General features: G+C 44.0%; 1 protein-coding gene across 6 annotated transcripts in view; it reads left to right on the top strand.

Moving 5' to 3' along the window:
• The window catches only part of pde4dip (phosphodiesterase 4D interacting protein), a 74,208-nt gene extending 54,278 nt beyond the window's left edge, over positions 1 to 19,930 (top strand). For 3 of the 6 annotated variants that reach the window (XM_029254899.1, XM_029254896.1, XM_029254895.1), the window contains 19 exons: positions 1,164 to 1,608; positions 1,806 to 2,041; positions 2,492 to 2,546; positions 7,463 to 7,719; positions 8,151 to 8,294; positions 9,551 to 9,730; positions 10,983 to 11,264; positions 11,387 to 11,518; positions 11,603 to 11,719; positions 12,128 to 12,317; positions 12,838 to 12,965; positions 13,095 to 13,286; positions 13,810 to 13,920; positions 15,239 to 15,423; positions 15,521 to 15,664; positions 16,919 to 17,057; positions 17,418 to 17,464; positions 17,830 to 17,884; positions 18,561 to 19,930. In XM_029254899.1, coding sequence (XP_029110732.1) covers positions 1,164 to 1,608; positions 1,806 to 2,041; positions 2,492 to 2,546; positions 7,463 to 7,719; positions 8,151 to 8,294; positions 9,551 to 9,730; positions 10,983 to 11,264; positions 11,387 to 11,518; positions 11,603 to 11,719; positions 12,128 to 12,317; positions 12,838 to 12,965; positions 13,095 to 13,286; positions 13,810 to 13,920; positions 15,239 to 15,423; positions 15,521 to 15,664; positions 16,919 to 17,057; positions 17,418 to 17,464; positions 17,830 to 17,884; positions 18,561 to 18,709 — 3,188 coding nt within the window. In that variant the 3' untranslated portion in view covers positions 18,710 to 19,930. The remainder of the gene's footprint in view (positions 1 to 1,163; positions 1,609 to 1,805; positions 2,042 to 2,491; positions 2,547 to 7,462; positions 7,720 to 8,150; positions 8,295 to 9,550; positions 9,731 to 10,982; positions 11,265 to 11,386; positions 11,519 to 11,602; positions 11,720 to 12,127; positions 12,318 to 12,837; positions 12,966 to 13,094; positions 13,287 to 13,809; positions 13,921 to 15,238; positions 15,424 to 15,520; positions 15,665 to 16,918; positions 17,058 to 17,417; positions 17,465 to 17,829; positions 17,885 to 18,560) is intronic. The other 3 variants (XM_029254898.1, XM_029254897.1, XM_029254900.1) reach the window with 3 other exon arrangements.
• The last annotated feature ends 3,826 nt before the right edge of the window (positions 19,931 to 23,756 follow it).

The raw sequence follows: 23,756 nt of genomic DNA, 5'->3' as shown, positions 1-23,756 counted from the left end.
TATGCGAAAACCGGTAGTGTTGTGCTTCGCACCATCACCTTAAAATCAAAGGACCTGGGTTCAAATCCCCCCTTTTGCTTTAGCTCCTTTGATCATGGTTTTTAACTAAATTACTCCAGTAATAAAGAGAAATAAAAAAAAAAAAAATATCAGCTAAATGAATAAATCATAATAAAGCATTTATAAGGTAGAAAAGTAAATTGCATCTAAAGAGTAAAGGGTTTACCGTAAGCTGTGTTTGCGCCTGAAGATGAACGTTGCATCAGTGCGTTATTATACACCGCTGGGTGCAAATAAGCAGTTGTACTTCGGCTAATAACAGCACAATGTGACACAATGACAGTGTATTCTGGGTATAAAATGGTACGTGGTCATGCAAAGTAGGAAGGGATGATTACGTAGGTTATTCTTATGTATTTCTTCATGTACCTGACACATTTCTCCAAAGTACCTTACAGTTCTGGGCTTATTTACCTAAACTACTTACAGTGATTTACACGTTCTTAGAGAAACTATACTTCTGCCGTTCCTGCTACAGCGCTATTGTCTTTGTGCGGTTTTGTTCGCCTTGAATTGCTCCAGTTCCTGGTTATAAATGGATCAAATGGATTTTTACCCTACGCTGAACTGCTTGGGATTTTTTTTTTCCACTCTATCAATTACTCTCAATCAAAGGGAAAACCGATAGACTGCCCTTGATGGCCTAAACCGTGTTAAACCGTGTCTGACCGCTGACAAGGGCCGTTAAATTCGCTGGAAGTCGTCAGCTCGCAGCGCGGAGGTGGTGCTGATTGTCTGCAGTAAAAGTAAATCATTTTAAGAAAGAGAATGCTGAAACACTAAATGGGAACAATTCAAGAATAACAAGAATAGGGTGACAAATGTGGCGTACGTCTTCCTTCGCGAAGGTGCCGAAGTAGAAGTAAAAGGTACTGATGGCAAAACTACTGTGAAAAGTGGAAAGAACAGATTAAATGTAACTTGCCGCTACCCACCTCTGCCATTCAGGGTAAGTGGCTTGAAGAAAAGGAATTACGGCAGGAGCGAGGATTTCCACACGGGTCCTTCGAGTTCAAGGTGTTGGCTCTAAGCGCTACCCTGCTGGAATAAATGGGTAAAATTGTGAAGTCTCCTTATCGGTCTTCATCTTATCCTCCCTTCAGAGTTTGACGATCTGGAGATGTGCACCACGCTGTCTAGGCAGGACTGTGGAGCGCGGTGGTGGGCGGAGGATTCTGGGAAGGGTGAGCACGCTGCGTCCCTGCAGCGGCAGGTGGAGGACCTGCGGAGCCAGCTGTCCCGCTCGCACGCGGCCATCCGCAGCCTCCAGGGCCGTCTGCGCTTGCTCTCCAACGCCAGCGATTACGGCTCCGGCCCGGAACGTCCGCACAAAGTGAGCTGGGGCCTCCGGGGTTCCCCTGCCACCAGCGGCCCCGAGGAGGACGAGGGCTGGCAGTCCGAAGGGCCCGCCGCGCCATCGCGTCCGCCGCCGAGCCGAGAGCTGCGGGAGCTGGCGTCTCGCGTCGCCAGCTTGGAGGATCAGCTCAAGGTCTCGCGCGCTGAGGGCAAGGGTGCCCACGAGGACCCCAAGACTGCTGCCTGGCAAGGGTACGTGCCGTGGCCCACTGCTCACGTCGTGCTGCCCGGTGTCGCTGTTCGTCGGATGCACAGGAAATATTTTGAACTTTAAATGAACCGGTTCGAGCGTGTTTGATTTAAGAACTGTGAAGTGGTGTACGGCTTCGTTGAGGTGCTACAGATTCATCGTGCTGAGCAGCCCCGCTTCACCCCCTGTCCCGCTTCAGGAAGTTTGACACGCTGATCCAGGCGCAGGCCCGCGAGCTGTCGCACCTGCGGCAGCGCATGCGCGTGGGCCGCGGCGTCTGCCACATCCTCAGCCAGCACCTGGGAGACACCACCAAGGCCTTTGAGGAGCTGCTCCGTGCCAACGACGTGGACTACTACATGGGCCAGAGCTTCCGGCAACAGCTGGCGCAGAGCCTCGCGTTGGCCGAGCGCGTCGCCGCCAACATCGGCAGCCGTGAGTCCCCACCCCTCGCACGCAGACAAACGCACGCGCGCACATTTCCCCCGGTCCCCCGCTCTCCCTTTCTGCTCTGTGTCCAGCGGCTGGCTGGACCTCATTAAATTTGTGTAACATGTTGCTAATCAATTCAATCGGACCGCTTGCGTTCGACGCTTTGCGTGCGTCAGGCTATTGAAATCCAATTGCAGAACATCCCATCACCGGTTCGCCGATATCCTACCCCGTTGGGTCAGCTGGGCTGCAGTATGATGTCTTGGCAATTATATAACTGAATGATAAACCATCAACTGCATCTATCTTGAAGATCCTGTTTATTGGTAGAGTAAAGGAAAACAGGAGTAAGAGATATGGGGATGGATCTGAGATGAATAATAGTGCAAAATCAGGGCAGGTGAATGTACATGGACAAGGAAAGAACGTTTATTAACTTATATTTGTTGACAGGGGACCCCGTTGAGGTGCTCGATGATAAGATGGGCCACGAGCTGCTGGCTTTGAGGTGGGTGTTTTACCTTTCTGTCGTTTTCTTGTTTTTTCCTCTTCATGCCCGTTGCTTTCTGAATGGAATTTCCTTATGGACCCCCATGTCTGTTGGGTTATGATGGGTTTTGCTTTCTCCTTCCACAGTCAGACATTTACATTTATTAGCTTTTTCAGCTGATGCTTTTGTCCAAAGCGATTTACGGTGTTAAGTTGCTTACAATTATTTACCCATTGATACAGCTGGGTAACTTTACTGGAAAAATTTGGGGTAAGGACCTTACTCAAGGGTACTACAGCCAGAGGTGGGAATTGAACCTACGACCTTTGGGTCCAAAGGCAGTAACCACTATGTTACTGGCTGCCCCAGACAGCCACATCCCTGTCCCTTGATAAGATCTGCATGTTGTCTTTCACTTCCTGTTTCCACCAGTCCCCTGCAGGGTTTTGTGGAAAATATTGTGGTTTGATATTTGTTCTTAATAAATAATTGTTCATTCTTACTGGATATTGGATCCATCTCACAGTTGCTGAAGGGGAGACCTGGGGTTTCCATTTTGGGGTCAGTTTGATGTAAATGCTTACAGTAATTACTTTTAAGAATTTCTTGCATAGCTGGCACTTTTAAATAGAGCAGCTTAATTTTTCCTGGAGCAATTTGTAGTAAGAAGCTTCCTCAAGGGCACGACAGTGGGAGCAGGGAGTGGGGCTTGCACTCACAACCTGTAGGTTTAAGTCCTTAACCTGCTGCTTATTTGCCTAAAAAACAAAGCCCACAGTAAGAGAACTGCCAAACCACTTGAAAACATATAAAGATCACCAGACCTGCATGAGGTATTTTTGGGATAACTGATGATAATAGTACAATTAACGATGATCATAACAGTTAGTGATGGCATTGCCAGAAAATACTCAAAATCGGTGCACACATGAAGGTTTTAATCATGACTTAGTTGGTGACTGAAAAACATAGATTATTTAAAATACCGAGATTACGAAAAAATTTTTTCCACACCAATTTTTTTCTGAATTTTCTTTTATTTATCACACCGATATAGAACTGCGGAGTTAGACGGTAGGGTGTGGTACATGATCATCACTGGTAGAGAATTCAGAGGTCCCACAATGACCACAGCAGCGGTGTAACAACTTGTCAGGAATTCGAGGACTGAAAAGTATTAGTGATAAAACTGGATGGAGTTATGGACAGGAAACTCGATGGAGTTATGGACAGGACGTATTAGGCTTCTCTGAACACCAGGGGATCTTCCCTCTTTTCCGTTACACCTATGGATGAATGCGCTGTCAGCTCACTTTAAAAGGTGCCTGCAAAAGGATAGTCCTCTCTTTTCTTTTGAACTTGCACGTAGATTTATTTGGTACCTTACCGATAGTTTTACTTAAGGCCTTTATCTAACTAACTTTAATCGACCTCCTTGATTGGGTCGGAAATATCAAATGGATTTGTAAACATCTTGAAATTTGACTGCCGCTGTATGAACTTTGTCTAAATAAAAAAGTTTGCTGCGACTGAAAGCCAATCAAGCAAGCCGCTTTGAAAGGGTGATGAAGATGGTCTTTGTTGTCCTTAAGTAGGTGGTGATGTGGACTGATTTCACATTGCTGGCGGTGGCTGCATGCTGTCACGGCCACCCTGCATAATGTCACAGCTGGTTTGAGGGTAGCCTTCCAGTGCCGACGGGGACAAGTGATTTGATTGGATAACTCCTGCCTTCCAATAGGCTTGAGCCGTTCCCCCACCACCAACCCCCAAGGGCTGGATTTGATGACTGATGAATCCCTTTTCTTTCCACCGTCATGCATCTGTTTTGGGCATTAGCCAGTTGACCGAGCAGCAAGCGAGCGAGTAGAGCTGTCTGCTTCAGTGTTCTGCACAAGCCTCCAAATGTCACACCCATCCTCTGGTCCTCCTGCCTCTGTTGTCAGAAGACCCTGGCAGATGCTGTGTGGTTGAAGTCCCCCACCTGATCTTGGATGTGATCCGTTTTGCTGGCCGGGACTTCTTTTCCACCGATGGACGTCCGACTCTTCTAGGCTCATTGGACGAGCTGCACGGAACCGCTGATTGCATCGGAGGCAGGGGCTCCCTCGCGTGTCTGGCTTCCCATGTGTGCGTGTTCACCATGTAACTAATACCTCGTACTTCTCGCTGAGGTGTGCCAGTGAACCTGTCTGTTCCTCCATGAATTGGTCAGCCGTAGCCCTCACCAGGTGGAAGGGGACTTACGTCAAGCTGCTCGCTACAGATAGGCTGGCATGTCTCCACAGGGACGTCCTCTTCGGTGCAGGGACAACGCATGGTGCTAAGGATGTCCTCGTGTCCACCCCCCTTTCCCATGTTGCTGCAGGGCTGAGGGGAGAGAGCCAGCGAGCGATTGTGTTCTTTCAGTTTGTATGGGCAGGATTACTGCTCCTGTGGACCAGCATGCATACGGAGCCCCTTTAAATGAGGAAATACCTTTTGCTTCTCGCTGCTCTTCATTCGGGCTCGGAGAAGGGACTTCCTTTTCATCGAAGATCATCTGAGCTTCACTACCTCCTGATAGTATCAAGACAAGAAAGTCTTGTGGTTCAGTTATAGGAGTGGGTTGTGTGACAGCTGTGGAATCGGCGTCTTTCTTTCCTTCTTTTCGTTTAACCAGTTTGTTAGTAGTGGTGTTATTGGTTGGTAAGCTTTTTCATTGATGCTTTAAGAAATGTTTATGTTACAAGCAGATGCATTTAGCCTCGGGGTGGGGCATTGACATGGACGGTAATAAGGTTAAGCTATTAAGTCTCTGTTGAAGAGTTAAGTAGGTCAGGAGCAGCTGAAGCCAAAGCAACCTGAGCGTGAGGTCTCAGGCTGGAGAAAGTGGTCTCTGCAAGTCTTCCTCTCTTTATGTGCTGTATGATATCAAGGTTTGCATTTTGCTATTTGTCATGTGAAATGTATTCAACAACATCATTACACGTATTTATCGTTGACCACAAGAGATTTTTTTGACGGATCATGCAGGATGGCAGATGAATTGGTCCTATATACAAATCCTTAAGTACAGAATTGCATTGTATTTGTCCATCCATCTCGAGCTGCCGTGCACTTGGGAGAAGCACTTTTCCTAGTGAACATCCAGTTGATGCGAGGAGAACCCACTGGCCTAAAGGCAACGAAGATGACCACCACTGCTTGAAAAAAACACTTTCCAAGTAGGAAACTACAGCGTTGTCTACTCTTCATCAAGAAGAAGCAGTTTTGGGGTCACGGCAATGCCAGGCGCTGAACCCCGAGGGATGAGTGGAGCCTTTTGAACCGTTTGAATAGAACAGATACTGAAAAACCAGAAGACTGCTGTGGACGCATTCTGCACACAGTGTGGGTGACTTGCGATAGTCATCTGAATCTACGGTGCCAGCTCCCATCGTTGCAGTGCTGGGGGCACCCAGGAATAGAGGGGGAGGAGCAGGGCTCTGCGTGCAGAGTGCAAAGCCACAGGACAGGGACGTCCACAAAGTGCAGTCTACATTGATAGATCCACTTTCTGAGGCCTCTCAGCAGATGCGAATTATGCGGAGTTGCTTCGGTGAGCGATAATCAGATTAACTGCAGATTTGCCTTGTGTCGCGCCTGATTGCATGGACACATCTCTCACCGCCTGCTCGTTTTGGGACTATTCTGCTCTGTTTGTTACTGAGAGAACATCGCTGAGCAGGGTTGCTGAGCACACCAAGTGACCTTTGTATCCAGGACGTCTGTAACCTGAGACTGCAGTCAGACGACCCACTCTGGACAGACACACCAAGAAGTAGACTCATCCTAGGGCCATGGCCCCTCTATGGAAGTCCATGCTGTCCAAGAGCAGCCCACTGTACCGCGACTCGCTGTTTTCCTTCTCACTGTGGGAATGCCGGGCAAAGGAGAGAGAGCTGGCCTTCATTCGGAAGCAGCTGGAGAAAGAGAGGAGAATCTTGCAACGACAGGTGGAGAAGTAAGGGTGGTAGGGAAGGGATCATCATCATCAGACTGTATGGACTGCTCTTCAAATGAAGATGAAGGTTTTTGGTAGAGTTATGAAAAATATAGTGGAATAGCAAAGATGTTTTTACTGAATGCATGGTGTGGAGTTTTAACAGTTGAAATCAGTTTTTTTTTATCTATTTAGTAATGATCCAGTGATATGTGCCTGCTCTTCTGAATATTAGTACTTATAATGCATTTATATAATGAGTATTTGTGTGGATTGGCCTCGGTTTGTGTTCTGTACGATTACATTAAATTGCAGTCATAAACAGATTGTGAGAACAGCTCGTGACAGTTTGTGGCAGCTGTCATAACACTTGTGATGGCTGTCAAAGCTTGTTGCAAATCACGGGAGTAAAAGCTTATGAGAATCTGACTCCGTTTTACTATCTCGCATATATGACGGTGTTCATAAATCAAAGTATATTTAGTTTATATTTAATGTACCCTGACTCTTTGCTTTATGAATCCAACTTTGAGCAAAGTCTATTCGTAACTCCAAAGTCACTTTTACTATTAATTTATAATCAATGAAAGCTTAATAAAGAGATGTAGCTCAATTATTAGGCTATTTAGCTCTGCGAGCTAGCCAGTAAATTCATCGTGTTCATCTTAAAATAAAAACGTAGTGAATTAAACAAAATTCAATGTAAATGAATTCATATGTATTTATTCTGCATTCAGTATATGTGAATTTCTCCGTGGGCTTGGTGTTCTCTTCCTCGCTCTTCTAGGTTGGGTTCAGACAGGCGTCGGACTTTCAAAGTCCTGATGTGGACTTGTCTTTGCTAGCTCTCAAGTTGTGTCTCAAAGCTGACCATGTTCATTGTGTGGGATTTTTGAATTTGATTTGATTTTGTCTGCTGCACATGTTCACCTCATCCGTTGTATTGTTTGCTGTCTCGGCTCCCATCCAGGCTGAGCAAGGAGCTCCAACAAAAAGATAAGCTCATCGAGTCCCTCCGCTCCAAGCTCAAACAACAGCGGCCGGACACGCCGTCAAGTAGCCATGCCCTCTCCGAGACCACCAACCAGTCGGACAGGACTTCATTTGTGTCTGATGAACCTGGCTCCGCTCACGAGGACCTGGAGTTGGGTTCCGAGTTGGATATGGCCAGCGAATACACACAAGAGGAGCAAGACCGTGGCCGAAGCCCTCTGCATGCCATGTCAGGTACAATTACAGTTGCATAATCAGGGAAAGCATAAACATTTCCACTACCATTGCTATGTGTGTAATTTCCTCATCCTTTCATTTGCCATTTTATTATTTCTGCGAAAGTTAGACTTCAACGGCGTCAAACAATGGCTTTTCGTTCCAAACTACTTACTTACTGCTCCTATTAATACTTTATCAGTGTGTTTCTCCTATGCCTCTTCATGAAAATAACAAGAAAAATAGTAATTTGCATATTTATTTAGAGAAGGTTAAAAAAAAGATGGAGTAATTGAGACATGGGGAAACGACCTCTGGAGTGGTGTATATGGCCCGTTGAGTACTGAATTCTCATGTCATGATCGTGGGGGTCGTGGGGTTTTCTTTTGTGAAGGACCTCATTCCTTTAGTGCCACTGCAGCTCTTCATCCAGCATCATTTTCTTACAGATTCTCTTTGTCCTGGTGGCACTCCACCTCTGCTTTCTTCTATCCCATCATCCATCTCTCCATCACATGGACCTCAGTCACCCACCAGCTGTCTCAGCATGCCCCGCACATCACCCAAGCTCGTGGACAGTCATTCACAGAAAGGTAGGGTAAGAATGAAATATGGCACAAGCAGCAGGATCCCGACAATGAAGTGATTTGTATGCAGTACAAGTGATTTTTACATACAGCAAGATTTCAGCACAAAGGCTCCTCCTAAGCTGAACAACCGGGTTACAAATTTCTGCGTTTATTCATAATTTAGAGTAGAAGAAATAAAAAATTTAAATAAAAAATGTAATGAAATAAAAAGAAAATTTATTGTTTTTAAATCTAATCTAAATGAAGGCTTTAAAAGAACTCTCAGATATGAAGTAGTAAGGAAGCTTTTCAAATACAGACTTATGTTTGTTACCACAACCACACACACGATTTAACAAAGCTGGGCATGCACCCACATGATATAAAACAAACTTTTCAAACATGTTCACGCTTCAAAAACTATTTGTGGACGAGATCAATGAAAAAAGGTGGTGATTCTTTATTATTTTCTGGGAACAAACCACAAAGAAGTAAAACTACATAAAATTTGATATGCTACTTTTTTATTATGTTTTATTAAAAATAACAATTTTGAATTTTTCCTCAAAAGAAATAAGGAATTAGTAATTTCCTGATACTGTTTTTCAATATTTGGACTTCTTAGAAACAAATTAACACTGGATAACAGGTCTAAGCGTAAAACACAGTGTCTTCAATTTTAACACAGTAAACACGTCCAGTTTTTATACTTTGCTGTGAAGAGCACACAAAAAAAACGATCACCAAACTCACACAGGTCAGCCACAACACTATGGGAATGAGTTCAGTTAAGGGGGTCCCACATTTCTATATAACAATGTGTCATTAATCTATATTGAATAGGAGTTTATGGAGACAAAGTATTTTTGTCATTTAACATTAGCTTTAATTTTAATGGACCTCAAAGTTAATTCAGTGATTTAAAATAAGCCTTGAAAAGTATTTTTATAGTCATATATCTGTGGTTGTAACAGAATCTAATGTATAAATAAATCACGGGGCATCTGTATTAGTAAGCTTTCACTGATTGTGACTTAAGTCGCGTAGGAGTTGAGAACAAAACGAATTATGAACAGACTTCCTGTCCCATTTGCATTTGTAAGTCAAGGAGGCAGTACGCGGAGATGTGATTAAATCTCAAATGATCAGTCATGATTTAATGAAAAGTGGCCTATCTTGCAGTTAAGATGAGTCCTATGATCTTTGGTGGCTTTGGTGCTGGGCTGAGCATCTGCTGACATGCTGTGATGTTTCCATCTCTCTGTTCTCCTCATCTCCAGAGCTCTTTATTGGTCCCATGTCCAGTTCCCTGCCCTGCTCTAACCTCCCGGGCCTCAGGGTGCCTTTGCTCTTTGACCCTCGCTCTCCCCTAGTGGGGTCCAGTCACTGTGATGCTGGGTCATTCTCCTTGGCTGAGGTTCACCAGGAGCTGCAGGCTCTGCAGAGACAGCTGGCTGACAGTGAGCGTGTGTTTCGTTTGTCTTGTATGTGTCCTGAAAAGTGATCAGTGATACTTGGTCACTGAGTGCCAGAGTACCACACCTCATCTCATCACTTGCAACGTTACCACAGTTTCTTGTCACATCTTTCAAAATATGACTGTGGAGAAAATTCTGTTTCCTCTGACGATAATACTGAAATGAGTACATTGTCTCACACACACACATCGACTGAAACCGCTTATCCCAAGCGGGGTCGCGGCGAACCGGAGCCTAAGCCGGCAACACAGGGCATAAGGCTGGAGGGGGAGGGGACACACCCAGGAGAGGACACCAGTCCGTCACAAGGCACCCCAAGCGAGACTCGAACCCCAGACCCACCGAAGGGCAGGATCTGGTCAAACCCGCTGCACCACCACGCCCCCCCCCCCCCCAAGTACATTGCCATTCTTTGTATTTGAGATGAAAATGTGTTTTACCAACAAGTATATATTTTGGTTAACACAAGTAGAAAACATTGACTTGTACATTTATGCATTTGGCAGATGCTTTTCTCAAAAGCAACATGCAAAAATACACAAAACTGCATTCGGAAACAGAAAGAGCTACAGATACACACAAACACAAAGGCAAGATCACGACGTCGAACAGAGATGTCAAGATGATGTGCTTAAAATTTTTTCGTTTCTGAACAAATAATTCTCTGAACTAATTGAATCATGATTCACTTGAATTACGAGACATGGCTGTCACTACAAATTGCGTCACTAAATTTCCACTCCCTTTTAATTGTAAATTTCCAGTGGTTGATTTAATGATTTAAAATTAATTTAAACTGGCTTCTGTGTTGGTGCTTGCGGTGTCCTGCGCGAATGCATCTGGCGTGAAAGCGTGGTCCTGTGCCGATCGGGCCGGAAGAACGGAGTCCGTCCCCCGTGGCTCTCCGAGGCCTTCCGAGGCCCCCGGACAGATCCACTGGGAGCTCGCAGCTTAATCAGCTCGCCCATGCATGCATTTCCCATGCACGTTCCTTCTCGCTCAGTTGTTTCAGCCTTCAGTCCAGCTCTGATCGCAGAGATACGCAGTGTGTGGTTTAGTTCAGTGTTGATTCTGCGCGTTAACATGTAATTCTACTCTTTTTCTGCTTCGACTCTTAGCACGCTGATGCTTCCTGTTTGTTCGCTAGACAGAGGTGGTGAATTATGCTCTCTGTATACAAAATAAGAACACTTCGGAGTTCACCGTGATTTTTTTTTTGCTTACCTTTACTCAGGTTTTGCAGTTCCGCATATGAAGCCACTCTCCGCTTTCCCACCAGCCCAGCCGAATCCTGCCGGTTACATCCCACTGTCCCATCATGCCTTTCATCAGCCTTCGCTAAGCACCCCCAATGCCAGCACCCCCAATGCCAGTACCGCAGTGAAGCCAGAGGCAAATCTCCTGGACCGCAGTGCACTGTGGGACATGACCCACATTGGGCAGCCAACCAGAGCAGGCGCTTACAGAGACATCTCCTCAGGGTCGTCCGGATACCAGTCTGGGGCTAGCCACACAGGTATTGCCTGCTGCTTCTCTTTGGGTTTGTGTGGATGCCTCTTTAGAGCACTGTCTGATTGGTTGGTCTGAGAATCAGTGCGAGCTTCCTGACAGACAGGATGTCCTCGCTTTGTACGTCAGGCTCCGACCTCATTGAGGAGCACCTTAGGGAGATCCGTAGCCTGCGACAGCGCCTCGAGGACTCCATCCAGACCAACGACCGCTTGAGGCAGCAGCTTGAGGAGCGACTGGCCACCACAGGCCGGGATGGTGGTAAGGAAGGGCTTTGGCCGAACATAGCGATATGTCACAGCCTTTCCGCTGGTGCCCTTTCGCTAAGACCTCTGTCCTGCACAGGGGCGCCAACCAACATCTACATCCAGGGCCTGGACTCAGTGAGTCAGCTAACAAACGAGAATCGAGCCCTCAAAGCGGAGAATCTCGACCTCCAGGCCCAACTGAAAGCCAGCAGAGGTACCAGTTACAGCCTGGTTCTGATACCCACTTATTCCACTTTGAAGAATATTCGGTATTGTCTGTTTTGGTGTTAAATTTTACCAAAAACAGGTAATGGGAACATGTGTGAAATTTTGAGCACTGTCAAGATGCATCTGAACCTGAGTTGTGCAGAACAGGACAGGTTGGGATGGAGTGTAGGATCCATGGGGAGAACACATTTCTCCATCCAGGTCCCTTTCCCTATAACACAGTTTAATCATTTATTACTGAACTTAAAACTTGCCTGAAGCAATTCCTCTGTTAAATACATTCATAACAAGAAAAATAATAATAGTAGTAGAGATTTTTTCTATTATAGCAGAGGTGCATGTGTTTGCTTCCGAGTAGGTGGACTACGTGTTAACACATGCGTTCCGTCCTTAGACAGCTGTAAGGAGTGCACGCAGCTACGGGAGGTGATCCTCTCTGGCCGGGTGAGGCTCAAGCAGGTGGAGCTGGAGGCGGAGCGATGGAGGGAGGAAAACCAGCGGCTTCAGACCCTCGGCTGTGAGCAGGAACAGGAGATCCAGCAGCTTCGTCAGGAACGGCAGATGAGCCAGGATTACACCAACAGGTTCAAGCATCACTGGGCACCAGTCTAGACCAGCGTTCAGCCAGACCAGTCTGCAGAGCATGTATTACAGCACTGTGCACAACAGCTGCAAAGTTGCATCTGCAGTCAGCACTCTTTTACCACGTCACAGTTTGACAACAGACTTACAGTACTAGTCAAAAGTTTGAGTTCACTTTTTGGAAAATGTGTGCGTCCCACATCTGGTTGATGATTTTGATCAAGAAACAAGCCATCATGTCTTCGCAGCTCTTCTGCAGCAATTCCCAGAGATGTAGGACACTTCTGATTTGCTTTGCTTCGCTTCTACTCATCTCTCCAGATCACTCCATAGAGGCGTTGCTCAGCTATACTCAAACTTTTGACTGGTACTATAGATCTTGCCAGTGGTCTTCATCAGAGCATGCTCAGTTCTTTTTATATATGGTGTAATTCATGATGTAAACACGGTAATACTTATTAGCATTGTGCGTGTTCAAGGTGAGCACCGTATCTTACCGCACGTGATGCGATCTGTTCTCAGGCTGAAGCATGAAGTGAACCTGCTCGAACAGCAGCTGTCTGAGAATCGGCAGCTGTTGCGCTCCCTGCAGTGTGAGCTGCAACTTTACGAGCAGGTGTGCAGGACTGCCAAGAGCAATGCTCCCGCTGGTGAGTAAGAAAACAGCACTAAGGAGATCAGAGGACTATATGAGACTGACCACACCAGCAAAGAAGGGCAATATAATGCATATCCAAAATATTTTTAAAAAAATATGTATGTTTCCCCAAACAATCTAGAGCTGACAGGGTTGCTGGAGGAGCTGCGCAGCCTGCGCATGCAGCTAGAGCGCAGCATGCAGGAGAACGGATCCTTGCGTGCACAGCTGGAGCAGCAGCTGAGCGGACTGGTGACACCTAGTGAGCCTCGGCCTTCCAACATTGGCGTTCACGGCCAGCAGGACAACAGCGGCAGGAGGCAACTCTTTCATGGTGAGGAATCCCCAAGGCCGGATATCTGCAGCTGCATCGCTTAGCTGCTGTACTGCTTAGAGTTGCTCGTATAGTGTAATGAATTGGCTTTTATGTAGTTTGTTATTGGGTGCATTTTTTTTTTACGGAAACATGGGTGGTTATAGAACTTGACCCCGAGTCCTTGGAGGGATCTTTCTGTAATACCATTGAGAAATGTCTGCTAAGCCACTCCTGTTCATCCAGCCTCCCTTGTGAACTGCATTTTGTTCCAAATGTCCTTAACAGTAATTTCTCTTGATTTCTGAAAAAAATTATTTATTTAATGTGAATGGAAACATTCCAGCTAGTCATTAAATATTGTTTTGAGTTTAACATGATTTGAATAATGGTGTTTGTTCATTTAGCAGCCCAGTTATGACAGCTTTATTCACATCATGGCTGGAGCAGCAGCTGGCATACAGAGTGACCCAGATGGAGCAGGATTGATCAGAGGGAAGAACCCCTTTGCCGAGTGATTAAACAAAATGTGTTCTGTCAGCAGATCCTGCCCCGTCTCCACCTGTCCGAGACCCAGGGTTATTAAATGCTGACTCGCCATACTCCACCTTGTCCAAGTCCCCAGAACTGGAAGATTCAGACATCCTGACTAATGGTATTGATCCACAGTTTTCATATAGTTAGATACTTAAACTTGTTGAATTACATGTTCTCCACTGATGAAGTTGTGTTGTAAACAGTATCATTATTTTCATGTTTACATTTATTTACAGTTATTCATTTAGCAGATGCTTTTCTCCAAAGCGACGTACATCTCAGAGAAATACAATTTGTGCATTACATTAGGAGAACGCGAGACATAGTTGCAGACGTGATTCTTAAGTAAAGTTAGTTTTCATTCCAGTATATCCACCGATGTTCATCACATGAGTAGGTGTATAAAACTCAGAATAGACGATTCCTAATCACCTTCCTGCAGAATTTTTTTTTAAAGGTACACAAACATTTACGTACAATATAGGAGTAGCGGCTGTGTGAAGGCTTATCTGGGCATGATCATAAAATTATGGTGCATGAACATTTACACGTTACATAAATTTAGGAGATCAAGGGCGAAGTGAGTCCAGAAGGCGTGAGTTTTCAGACTCTTTTTAAATGTGGACAGAGTTTCAGCAGTTCTGAGTGAGAGGGGGAGGTCATTCCATCACAACAGAGCTAGAACTGAGAACCTTCATGCTTTAGCTTTCGTGCATGGGACCACCAAGCGGGCAGAAATAGATGAGCGAAGCGGTCTGGTTGGGGTGTAGCGGTTGATCAAGTCTTGTAAATAGCTGGGAGAAGTTCTATTGATGCATTTGTAGGCCATAACCAGGGTCTTAAATTTGATCCGGGCAGCTATAGGAAACCAGTGCAGAGAAATAAGTAGAAGAGATACAAGGGAACGCTTTGGCAAGTTAAACACAACTCGTGCAGCAGCATTCTGTATCAGCTGAAGAGGTTTGATGGCAGTAGCAGGAAGGCCACACAAGAGAGAATTTAATATTTATTAAAATATTTACATATTAATATTTATTTAGCAGACACTTTTCTCCAAAGCTATTTCCAACAAACTCTGTGTAGTATCATCAGCCCACGCACCTTATTCACCAAGGTGACTTACACTGCTAGATACACTACTTACACTGGGTCACTCATCCGTACATCAGTGAAACACATTCACTGGGTATCATTCATACACTACAGGGGAGCCTGAACAGCATCTCTTGGGACTGTGGGAGGAAACCCACACGGACATGGGGAGAACATGCAAACTCCACGCAGACTGAGCGGGGATCGAACACACGTCCTCTAGCAGCACCCAGGCTCTGTGATACAGTAGCGCTACTCGCTGTGCCACCATGCCGCCCGCCCATATTGTTCGTAATTTAAAAATTTTTCTTAATTTTGCAATTATACAACCATCTTGAACACAGATTTGCTGAAGCCACATTCAGAGCTGGAAGGAGAGGCACCGGACGGTTCATTTGCCAACAAGAACGGGCGGCATGCCGTTGGGCACGTGGACGACTTCAATGCCCTGCAGCAGCAGATCCTGGAGGGTGAGGTGTTGGTGCACAAGATGGAAGTCATGCTGCAATCCTCCCTCAACTCAGGCAAGGTAAGGAGCCCATACAAGGACACATCATGAGGAGACATGGCCCATGGCCCATGCCCCATCGCTTCACATCGCATTGTTTCTCTGGTACTTGGGGCAGGCTCTGGACCATGGTCTGGTGAAGAACCTGCTGACCAGCACGAAGACACTCCATCAGATCTTGGAAGAGGCCACGTCCCTCCTGAAAATGTTCTGGCGGGCAGCACTCCCCAGTACTGAGAGCTCCTTCCAGTTCATCAGAAAGGTCAGATCTGTGGTTGAACTCACCACTGCTGCCTTTATTTCATCAGTCTGTCACTGTCCGGTGTGTCTTCCCGAAGATCTCAGTGGTGTTTTGTTTCAGTCGACTTAACCTCTGTTGTTCAACATGTATTTTATTTTAACTGTTCTTTATGTGACCGATAAAACCCTCGTGAAACTGACACTCATTCATTCCAAACAGCTGAGCTGACTTGGTTACATTTTCATGTCATACACAAACACTCAACTTTCTTTCTGTTATGTTGTTAAATCTGTATGTTATACATAATGTGTAATGTTCGAGCATTACTTGTATATTACTTATCCATCAGCATTGTTTACTTTTAGGTCTGGCCAAAGACCCATGTAAGGTTTTAGGTGGCCTTATATATTGCCTGATTCTGCACGTGCTCAGTTGAAGCTAAATAGGAAGAAACATTGTTAGGGAAGTTTGTAATTACTTCGTTTTGATTGATCATTGAATTTTCTAATACAAGAGTAAAGTAACACAGTAATAGTCGTAACAAAAGGGAAAATAATATTCGTGCACGAACCTCTTGATTTAAAATGCTTTGATGTATAGCTTCTCCTTTGTTATATTTAGGTCAGTGTTTATGTGGTTCAGGTATGTATTACTGTGACACCCCTTTTTGTGGAAAAATGGTTCAGTCCTTCCTAAAATCAAAAGGGTTACTACTACTGTGTTTAAAGGGTTCATTTGCCCTTTTCCAAGAGGGAGGTTTAAATGTGTACTAATTGTTTAGTGGTTAATGGCACATGTGAAGCATAATGTACTTCTATGAATATTGTATATATTACCTTATTTATTATTACTATATTTACACTTACATTTATTCATTTAGCAGATGCTTTTCTCCAAAGCGACGTACATCTCAGAGAAAATTATTTATATTATATATTTATATTATAATTATACCTATATTTAACTGTAACTATAATACTGAACTATATACATATTACTAAAACATCTGTTCCTTTTTCCTAGCTTACTTTGGCACTTTAATAATTAACTTTGACGCTCAGAGTAGTTGCAGTTTACGAGCAGGTAAAGCAAAAAACCTGGAGGCAGCACACTGATCTTGCACCAGCGTAACGAGTGTGACAGTGTCAGTGTTGCTTTCCTTTGTCCCGTTGCACCCTATTCGTACCCATAGTTTATACCGGCTCTTGTTGATCGCTCTAGATTTCTGCTGAGTGGAGACATCCGCTGATGATGACACTGTTGTGCGCCCTGCAGGAGCAATCCATGAAGGATGAGATTCGCAAGCTGAGGGTGAAGATTTCTGAGCAGGAGGGGCTGCTGAAGGACACCATCGAGAGGCTCAGGAGAACAAACCGCAGCAAGGAGAGCATGGAGCTCTTCATAGTGAGCCAGCGTAAGTTGCCACCACCAGCTGTCCTCCTCAGCTTCTGATCTACTGCGGGAGCCGCAGTGCGGTGACTGGGCGGTGGTCCTGCTCGACCGCGTAAGCTTCTGCTTTGTAACGATTCGGTGGCAGCTGTGTCATGAAGGTCATGTCATCTCTCAGTTTTATCAAGTTGGAGTTGGAAATTATACCTTGTCTTTCTGTCTGTTCTTCCCCACTGATTTGTGTGTAGTAAGTGGCTCACGTCATTCCTGTGCATCATGTATCTCTAAATGAGCCCATGTCAGTTTCAGTGTTTTTTTTTTTTTTCCCCCTCTTAGACCCGGTTCTGTGGGGTGATCTGACACTTTCTTTTGCTCTGCTTTTCAGTATCAAGAACACGTGATGTCTTGAAAAAAGCTCGGACAAACTTAGAGGTGAGCTTACGTTGAAGAAAATGTTTTCTTCCCGCTAATAAACAAGGAACATTAACAGTAGAAGGATTTTTACTAATGTACCTTCTGGAGGACTAAAATAAAACGTGTTTCTTAAACTTGATAAAATGTGTATTTCATAAACTTAAATGTGCTTCCATGGAGCAGCAAGAGTAGTTTTGGGCAAAACTGAAACTTTTAAGAGGTGAACTGTCAGAACATGGACAGGTTAGGAATGATTGGGTCAGGTATGACCAGTTACCCAGGAATAGTTGCCATGCCAGGAATTACCTTCTGTCTCCTGTTCTCTGTCTTCTTGGCTTGTTCTCTGTCCACCCTTCTGTCACCCCACCCTTGAGTTTGTTCAGAAGAATGAGTACAAGATATCTTCTCTAAGTTCCTCCTCTCCTTCCCTCCGCCCTGGTAAAGTACTGCACGCTGGCTTGCTGTGTCCTGTGAATGTTCTGCCTGCAGTCATCGCTTCTCATCCGTTCCTGCTGTATCCCAGTGTCAGCATCGTAGGACCATTAGGAAATCGCATCTTTCTGTAACGTGGCATGCCAGAGATGTCAGTCTAGAGTTAAAAGAACAGTTAATCCTGTGTATACACTCAGCAGGTAGGTAGAGTAGTGGTTACGGCCATTGCAGGCGTCAGAATAATAAGTTAATAGTAAGTATATAAAGAGTAGTAGTAGTAATAATAATAATGATGATAATAAATATGTAATAGTTTCTGCCTAGGACTAATATGTTTAGAAGGTTGAAAAGAGGAATCCAGTATGTCTAAACCCTTTAGCTGGCACAGTGTGAAGGACAACACTTAAGCTAATGTATATATGATAAACTTTCTGTTGTCAAAGCAAAGTCACTCCATGTGCTTTTATTGACCATTTTAAATGTGAAGTTGTGGATGGATTCCCAGATTTCTAGAGTTGTGAAAGCAGAGGAAGATCTGTTGTAAGCTACTTCAGATCCACTGTAGGTGGAGTCCATCGCTGCCCTGCTGAGCTTTCATGTGAGAGTGGTGAAAAGTAAACTTGAATGCTGACGTGGTTTCTCGTGATGAGTGATGATGTGAGCTTTTGTTGCATCTCTGCAGGTGAAGTCCAGAGGGGGGGTGACCGGAAGTCCTTTCGTGATTGGGGTATTCTGAGTTCTCACCCTCAGATGACAGCCAATGGGACACCCAGCCAGTTGAACTCCAGGATGGGCAGCCAGTCACATCAACCTCAGATGGTCATGTACTAGACCATCTTCGATCTCAGTCATCCTCAAATTCTTCCAGCAGTGATGTTTTTGTCTTGTGAGAAGTGAAAGCTCTTAACTATCTTATCCTACAATGTATTGGTTGTCTAGAGGCCTTCACGGGGTCTCTGGTCCAGTCAGCTTGTAACATGTTAACATTGGAATGGACATCAGTTAGGGTTGTTGTCTCACAGCACCTCACTGGTGTTGTTCGGCTACAGTAAGTTGTTCTCTAGGCCGTCTGTGTCCAATTAAGTGTCCTTGACACAACTTGAGACATGAAGCCATAGAAGAAATGCCAACTGGTCAAAAAAGTTCTTTCCTTCACCTGATTCTGCTGCCATAGGGATCTGGTTTACAAGAAGCTTATTGTTCAAAAATTTTCTCCGAGGTACGAATTTTCTTGAAATATTAGGAAGTAGGTTTAGAATTTAGGTATTCTAGCAAATTTACAGATGACTTATCTCACACTACGGAATATATCAGTTTCTAATTACAAGAAGTAACGGTTTTCCCACCATTTTGATTTGCTCAAAAATGGCGAGAGACCAACTGTTTAGCTCTAGAAAAACCCGCCTACACAAGCATGTGCAATAAAAAAAAACACTGTTCGTTGAATGTCTGCCATCGCAACCAGCTTTGCCTTACTCTGAAACCAAGTATTTATTCTATAAGGCTGAAGACCGTCAGTGCAATAATAGTGAGGTACTACTGACACAAGCGATACGTAGTTGGTGTGTAGTTTAGGCACTGTAGTAAGGACATGTAAAGAAAGTAAAAGCTATGCTTGTATAACATGGATCACCAGAACTGCCAAAAAATTAACGTATTAATTTCCTTTTTTATTTCAACCATTTCTGTTACGGATTTTACGAAGTTTTCATGACCGAGTCACCCAGTTCCTCAGAACTTTCTCTGGCCCATTTAACAATTTTGTTTTTCAGATCCAGCTGTAAATTTCTTTGAGGAAACATTCAAATGAGAGAGAGAAATTATAACCAAAAAAAAAAAGTTTTTGGTCCAGTTTCATTTTTAAAATTAGTTTTTTTTTTCTTTTTAGTTTAGACTTTTTACAAATGGACCAAAGGCTGGTAAATAATTTAAATTGCAGGTTTTACACTGGAATTCTTATGACTAATATATAAATATATATATATATATATGTCTTGCCCTCCATAGACATGTTCAAATTTTGGCAGAGAACTGATAGAAACCTACATTTGTCGCTTGTTCTCTCTGTGCTCTTGCTTTGTATTGTGCATTTTAACACTAAATTATATGCTCTTTGCAGAATTCATCGTGTGTGTGTCTGTCGGAAATCAATCTTTTCTGCACATGCTGCGTCGGAGCACCCAGACCGCAGTGCAGTACAATAGTTTAAGCTTTTTGTTTCCGAACCTCCCACAGTACATATATTTAAGCTTTTCAAGTGCCATGTTTCCTGTGCTTGGTGTTGTCTTGACATATTCCTTTAATCTAATGCTAAGAATAGTTTGGATTTTGAGATGTAGTGATATATAAATGCCTGTCCCACTGTGGACTGGGGGTGTGGGATAGCCTTAAGTCCACGTAAGGACAAAATCCCCGGAATGCTGTTTTCGTTTCGTTGTTTTCAAATAGAGCTTTAGCGTGACTAGTGCTAACGAATGAATATTAGAGCCTTTCGCTGTCAGGAAGTCAAAATGTTCAGACCTAACGGCAACTGTTTTGGGGGCTGCTTCCTTTCCATTGTCTTTGAGGACCAGGCAACTCTAGACTGTTCATTTTAAATTGGGATGTAATAAGGAAGCAATAGGGAGGGAAAAAATGATGATGAGACTCACAAATGTATGTGTTAAATGACATCAGTATATTAGAGAGGAGTGAAAAGTGGTCTCGTGAACATAGTAAAGGTGTTAAGCTTGGTGTTGATGGATTGTGTATGATATGTACATAGAGGTTGGAGAGTGGTCTCGCAGCGCAGACCACGCTGCCTGTTTTCAATTGACCTCACAGTGTGTGTTTTGTGTACAATAAAGAACGCTGCTCAGTCTTTCAGTTCTAAAATTGGCGTCTGTCTCGTTTCTGGGTGCCTTTTCTTTGTGTGTTTGTCGTGTTTCTGAATTTAAGTTCACCCGAAATGTCTTAAGCAAACAATGAAATATGCAGCGACAAAGACGAAATGGGAGGCCCACAGAAATATTCCTTTTCATTACAATTTGAGGAAGTGGTCAAGTGGTCACTTAAATGGGAACATCTGAATCATTGCTGACTTCTACAGCACCAAAAATGTATTTTAAGCTACATACATTTATGATGGGTTTTTTTCTTTTTTTTTTTGCACGTCATAAATCTGCTGTTTCAACTGTAATTTATACTGGAATGCTTGTTTAGTAGATTTTCATATTTTGTGTAGAGGACATTTTTGCTTGAATTTAGATTTGTATTGCATTATTGTATCATTGTAAGTGGCTCAGTTATCAGGTTTAAGTAACCATTGTGTGTAGAATGACTAACAAATTATAGAACATCTGCACAGACATATTCAATTGTAGTGCAGTCCCCAGTGGACAAGTTTTCCCTTAGCATTTAAGAGCTGAGAATTGGATTTTAATGGTTTCGTTAAGGTGGTCAGTTGGATCAGGGAACTTACTGCCCGGCTGGAAAAAGAAAACCTCATAGACTCAATCCTCCGGAGCCATCTCTGAATAGCATTCCCAGAAAATTAAGGCACGTTACTGAGGAAAATGATCTTGAGTCAAATATTTTAGGATTTAGCAAAAGTGCAGCATTAATACTAACACTGTCTGCTAAGAAAGGCAACATTTTTTAATCATGAGTATGTCTATTTGCTATATTGTGATAAGTTGTTTTTATGGTGGGTGTGGTGGTGCAGCGGGTTTCGCCGGGTCCTGCTCTCTGGTGGGTCTGGAGTTCAAGTCCCACTTGGGGTGCCTTGTGATGGACTGGCGTCCTGTCCGGGGTGTGTCCACTCCCCCTCCAGCCTTGTGCCCTGCATTGCCAGGTTAGGCTCTGGTCCGCTGCGACAGGTGGTTTCAGACAGTATGTGTGTGAGTTGTTTTCATCATCCACTGTAAGCTATGTGCGTTTAAAAGGCTTTAACACTGGACGAACAACTAGCTTGCAGTACTTGTGGGTACCAGCAGACAGCATTGTAAGACTATGTACTGCCAAGGTACCAGACCTGTGGTGACTCACATACGTCAAGGCTCTCAGTCACCCATCAGTCATGTCATACATCCTGGGCCTAATGCGTCTCTAACAAAGTCCAGGGCGATTGCAGGCAGTAAAATGACAGCGAAGAGAGTGGCCGTATGTGTATCCAGCGTTGCCTGGCTACAGAATAACACTTCTTGCCTTATCTTACCCTGGCTTTGTGTCCTCGGAGTCGTCCTGCTCATGAATGGCAACTCACTAAAGCTATGCACCTGACAATTTTTTTTTTAATGTAATGTCATCTCCTTAGAACCAGTCAGTAGGCTTCAGTTGTGCCCTCTATTCTGATGTTTTCTGTGGGTTTCAGGGCTCCTGGTCAGCTGTCTGCCACAGTCCCTATGAGACCAGCAAGGCTGAGTGTGTAAAGTATGTTTGTACAATATTGACTAACCCTGTGCGCTTAACCTTTCTTTGGCTTTTAAGCAGCTGACCTGAGAGGTCTTTTTAATTTATTAGTTATCTGGATGGATTTGGTTTGTGTTTTTTCATTATGGTACAGTTAGTAGTGTACCGGTTAGGGATAATGACTTGACCTACAACCTTTTGATTATTTGAGGTTCTTCTGGTTCAACTTGTAATCTACAGGGTTTTGGTTCAAATTCCACTCCTGTCTGTTGCAAATCAATTCGGCTAAAGGAGTCTATTATAAACAGCCACTTAATGGTATAACTGTTGCACTGAGGCCATGAGTAGTGTAGCAAGTACAGCCATTGCCTTGCAATCCAATGACACGAGTCTCCACTTGCGCTGTAGTACACTTGACCATGCTAATTACCCTAAATTGCTCCAGTAAAACAAATGTACTCCATTGTATGAATGGATGTATAAATGTAGGTCTACATAGCTCAGAATGTAAACCTGAGATTGTAAGGGGCCTTGAACAAAGGTGTCAGATAAATAATGGTCTAGACTGTAGTCTCTGTTACAGTATCTAATTTTTCTGGGACTACAGATTCCATGAGTTTAAAGTGTATATTGAAGCTGTTAACATCATCTGTTCAGGACATTAAAAAGGGCTAATTTGAATGAAAGGTATTTGACACAAGGAGTTGGTGACCTGATACCCTTTTATTATACTGAAGTGAATTTTCAGGTAAGCACTTTCCTTTGAATAATTTTTTTACTGATAGTACTTCTACTTAAGTGTAAATTTTGCCTACCCACCTCTGGTTAGACTCATCACCATGCATTCTAAACTTTACACTAATCCCCTTCATCAAGGTACTTACCCTGAAGTGATGCAGTAAAAATTACCCAGCTGTATGAACGGGTTAATAATTGTAAGAAGATTAATACACAGACCTAACAATAAAAGTCCTCCTGGACAAAAGGCATCATCTGAGTTATTATACTGAGTCCCCAACTTAACTGGGAACGGGAGTTCTTCGTTACTTGAAAAGTTTGCTTGTTGAATGTGACACAAAGTGGACTAGGGACCCATCATTAATGACTATTTTCTAATTCGATATTCAGAGGCTCATGTAATGTGGAGCAGTACATACTGTGGTTTGGACCAAGTGATTGTTCTTTGTGCGTCTTTATCTGTATCTCTGTTGGTGGTGCACTTTTATTTAATCTGACTTGTATAAGACCAGGGTGGTACACAGCCCCTCCCCATGGTGAGCTACATGCCTTGTGCACACACCTGGACATTGAGTCCCCTGGGTGCGGTATTTATGACCTGTCATAAATTAAGAAAGAACAATAAAGTACTGTAGGCAGAGCCAGAGCAGGGCGTTGACAAATTTAAGGCAGCACTTACTGCTGGCAAAGCTATCCGTTGGTGAATCGAGCGAAACTTCGGCCCACAATTTGAGTTGTATGCTAGCCCAAT

The sequence above is a fragment of the Scleropages formosus genome, chromosome 9 (assembly GCF_900964775.1).
Source record: "Scleropages formosus chromosome 9, fSclFor1.1, whole genome shotgun sequence".
NCBI lineage: Eukaryota > Metazoa > Chordata > Actinopteri > Osteoglossiformes > Osteoglossidae > Scleropages > Scleropages formosus.
Note: the sequence above shows the minus strand (reverse complement) of the source record. Positions and strands in the feature narration are given on the sequence as shown.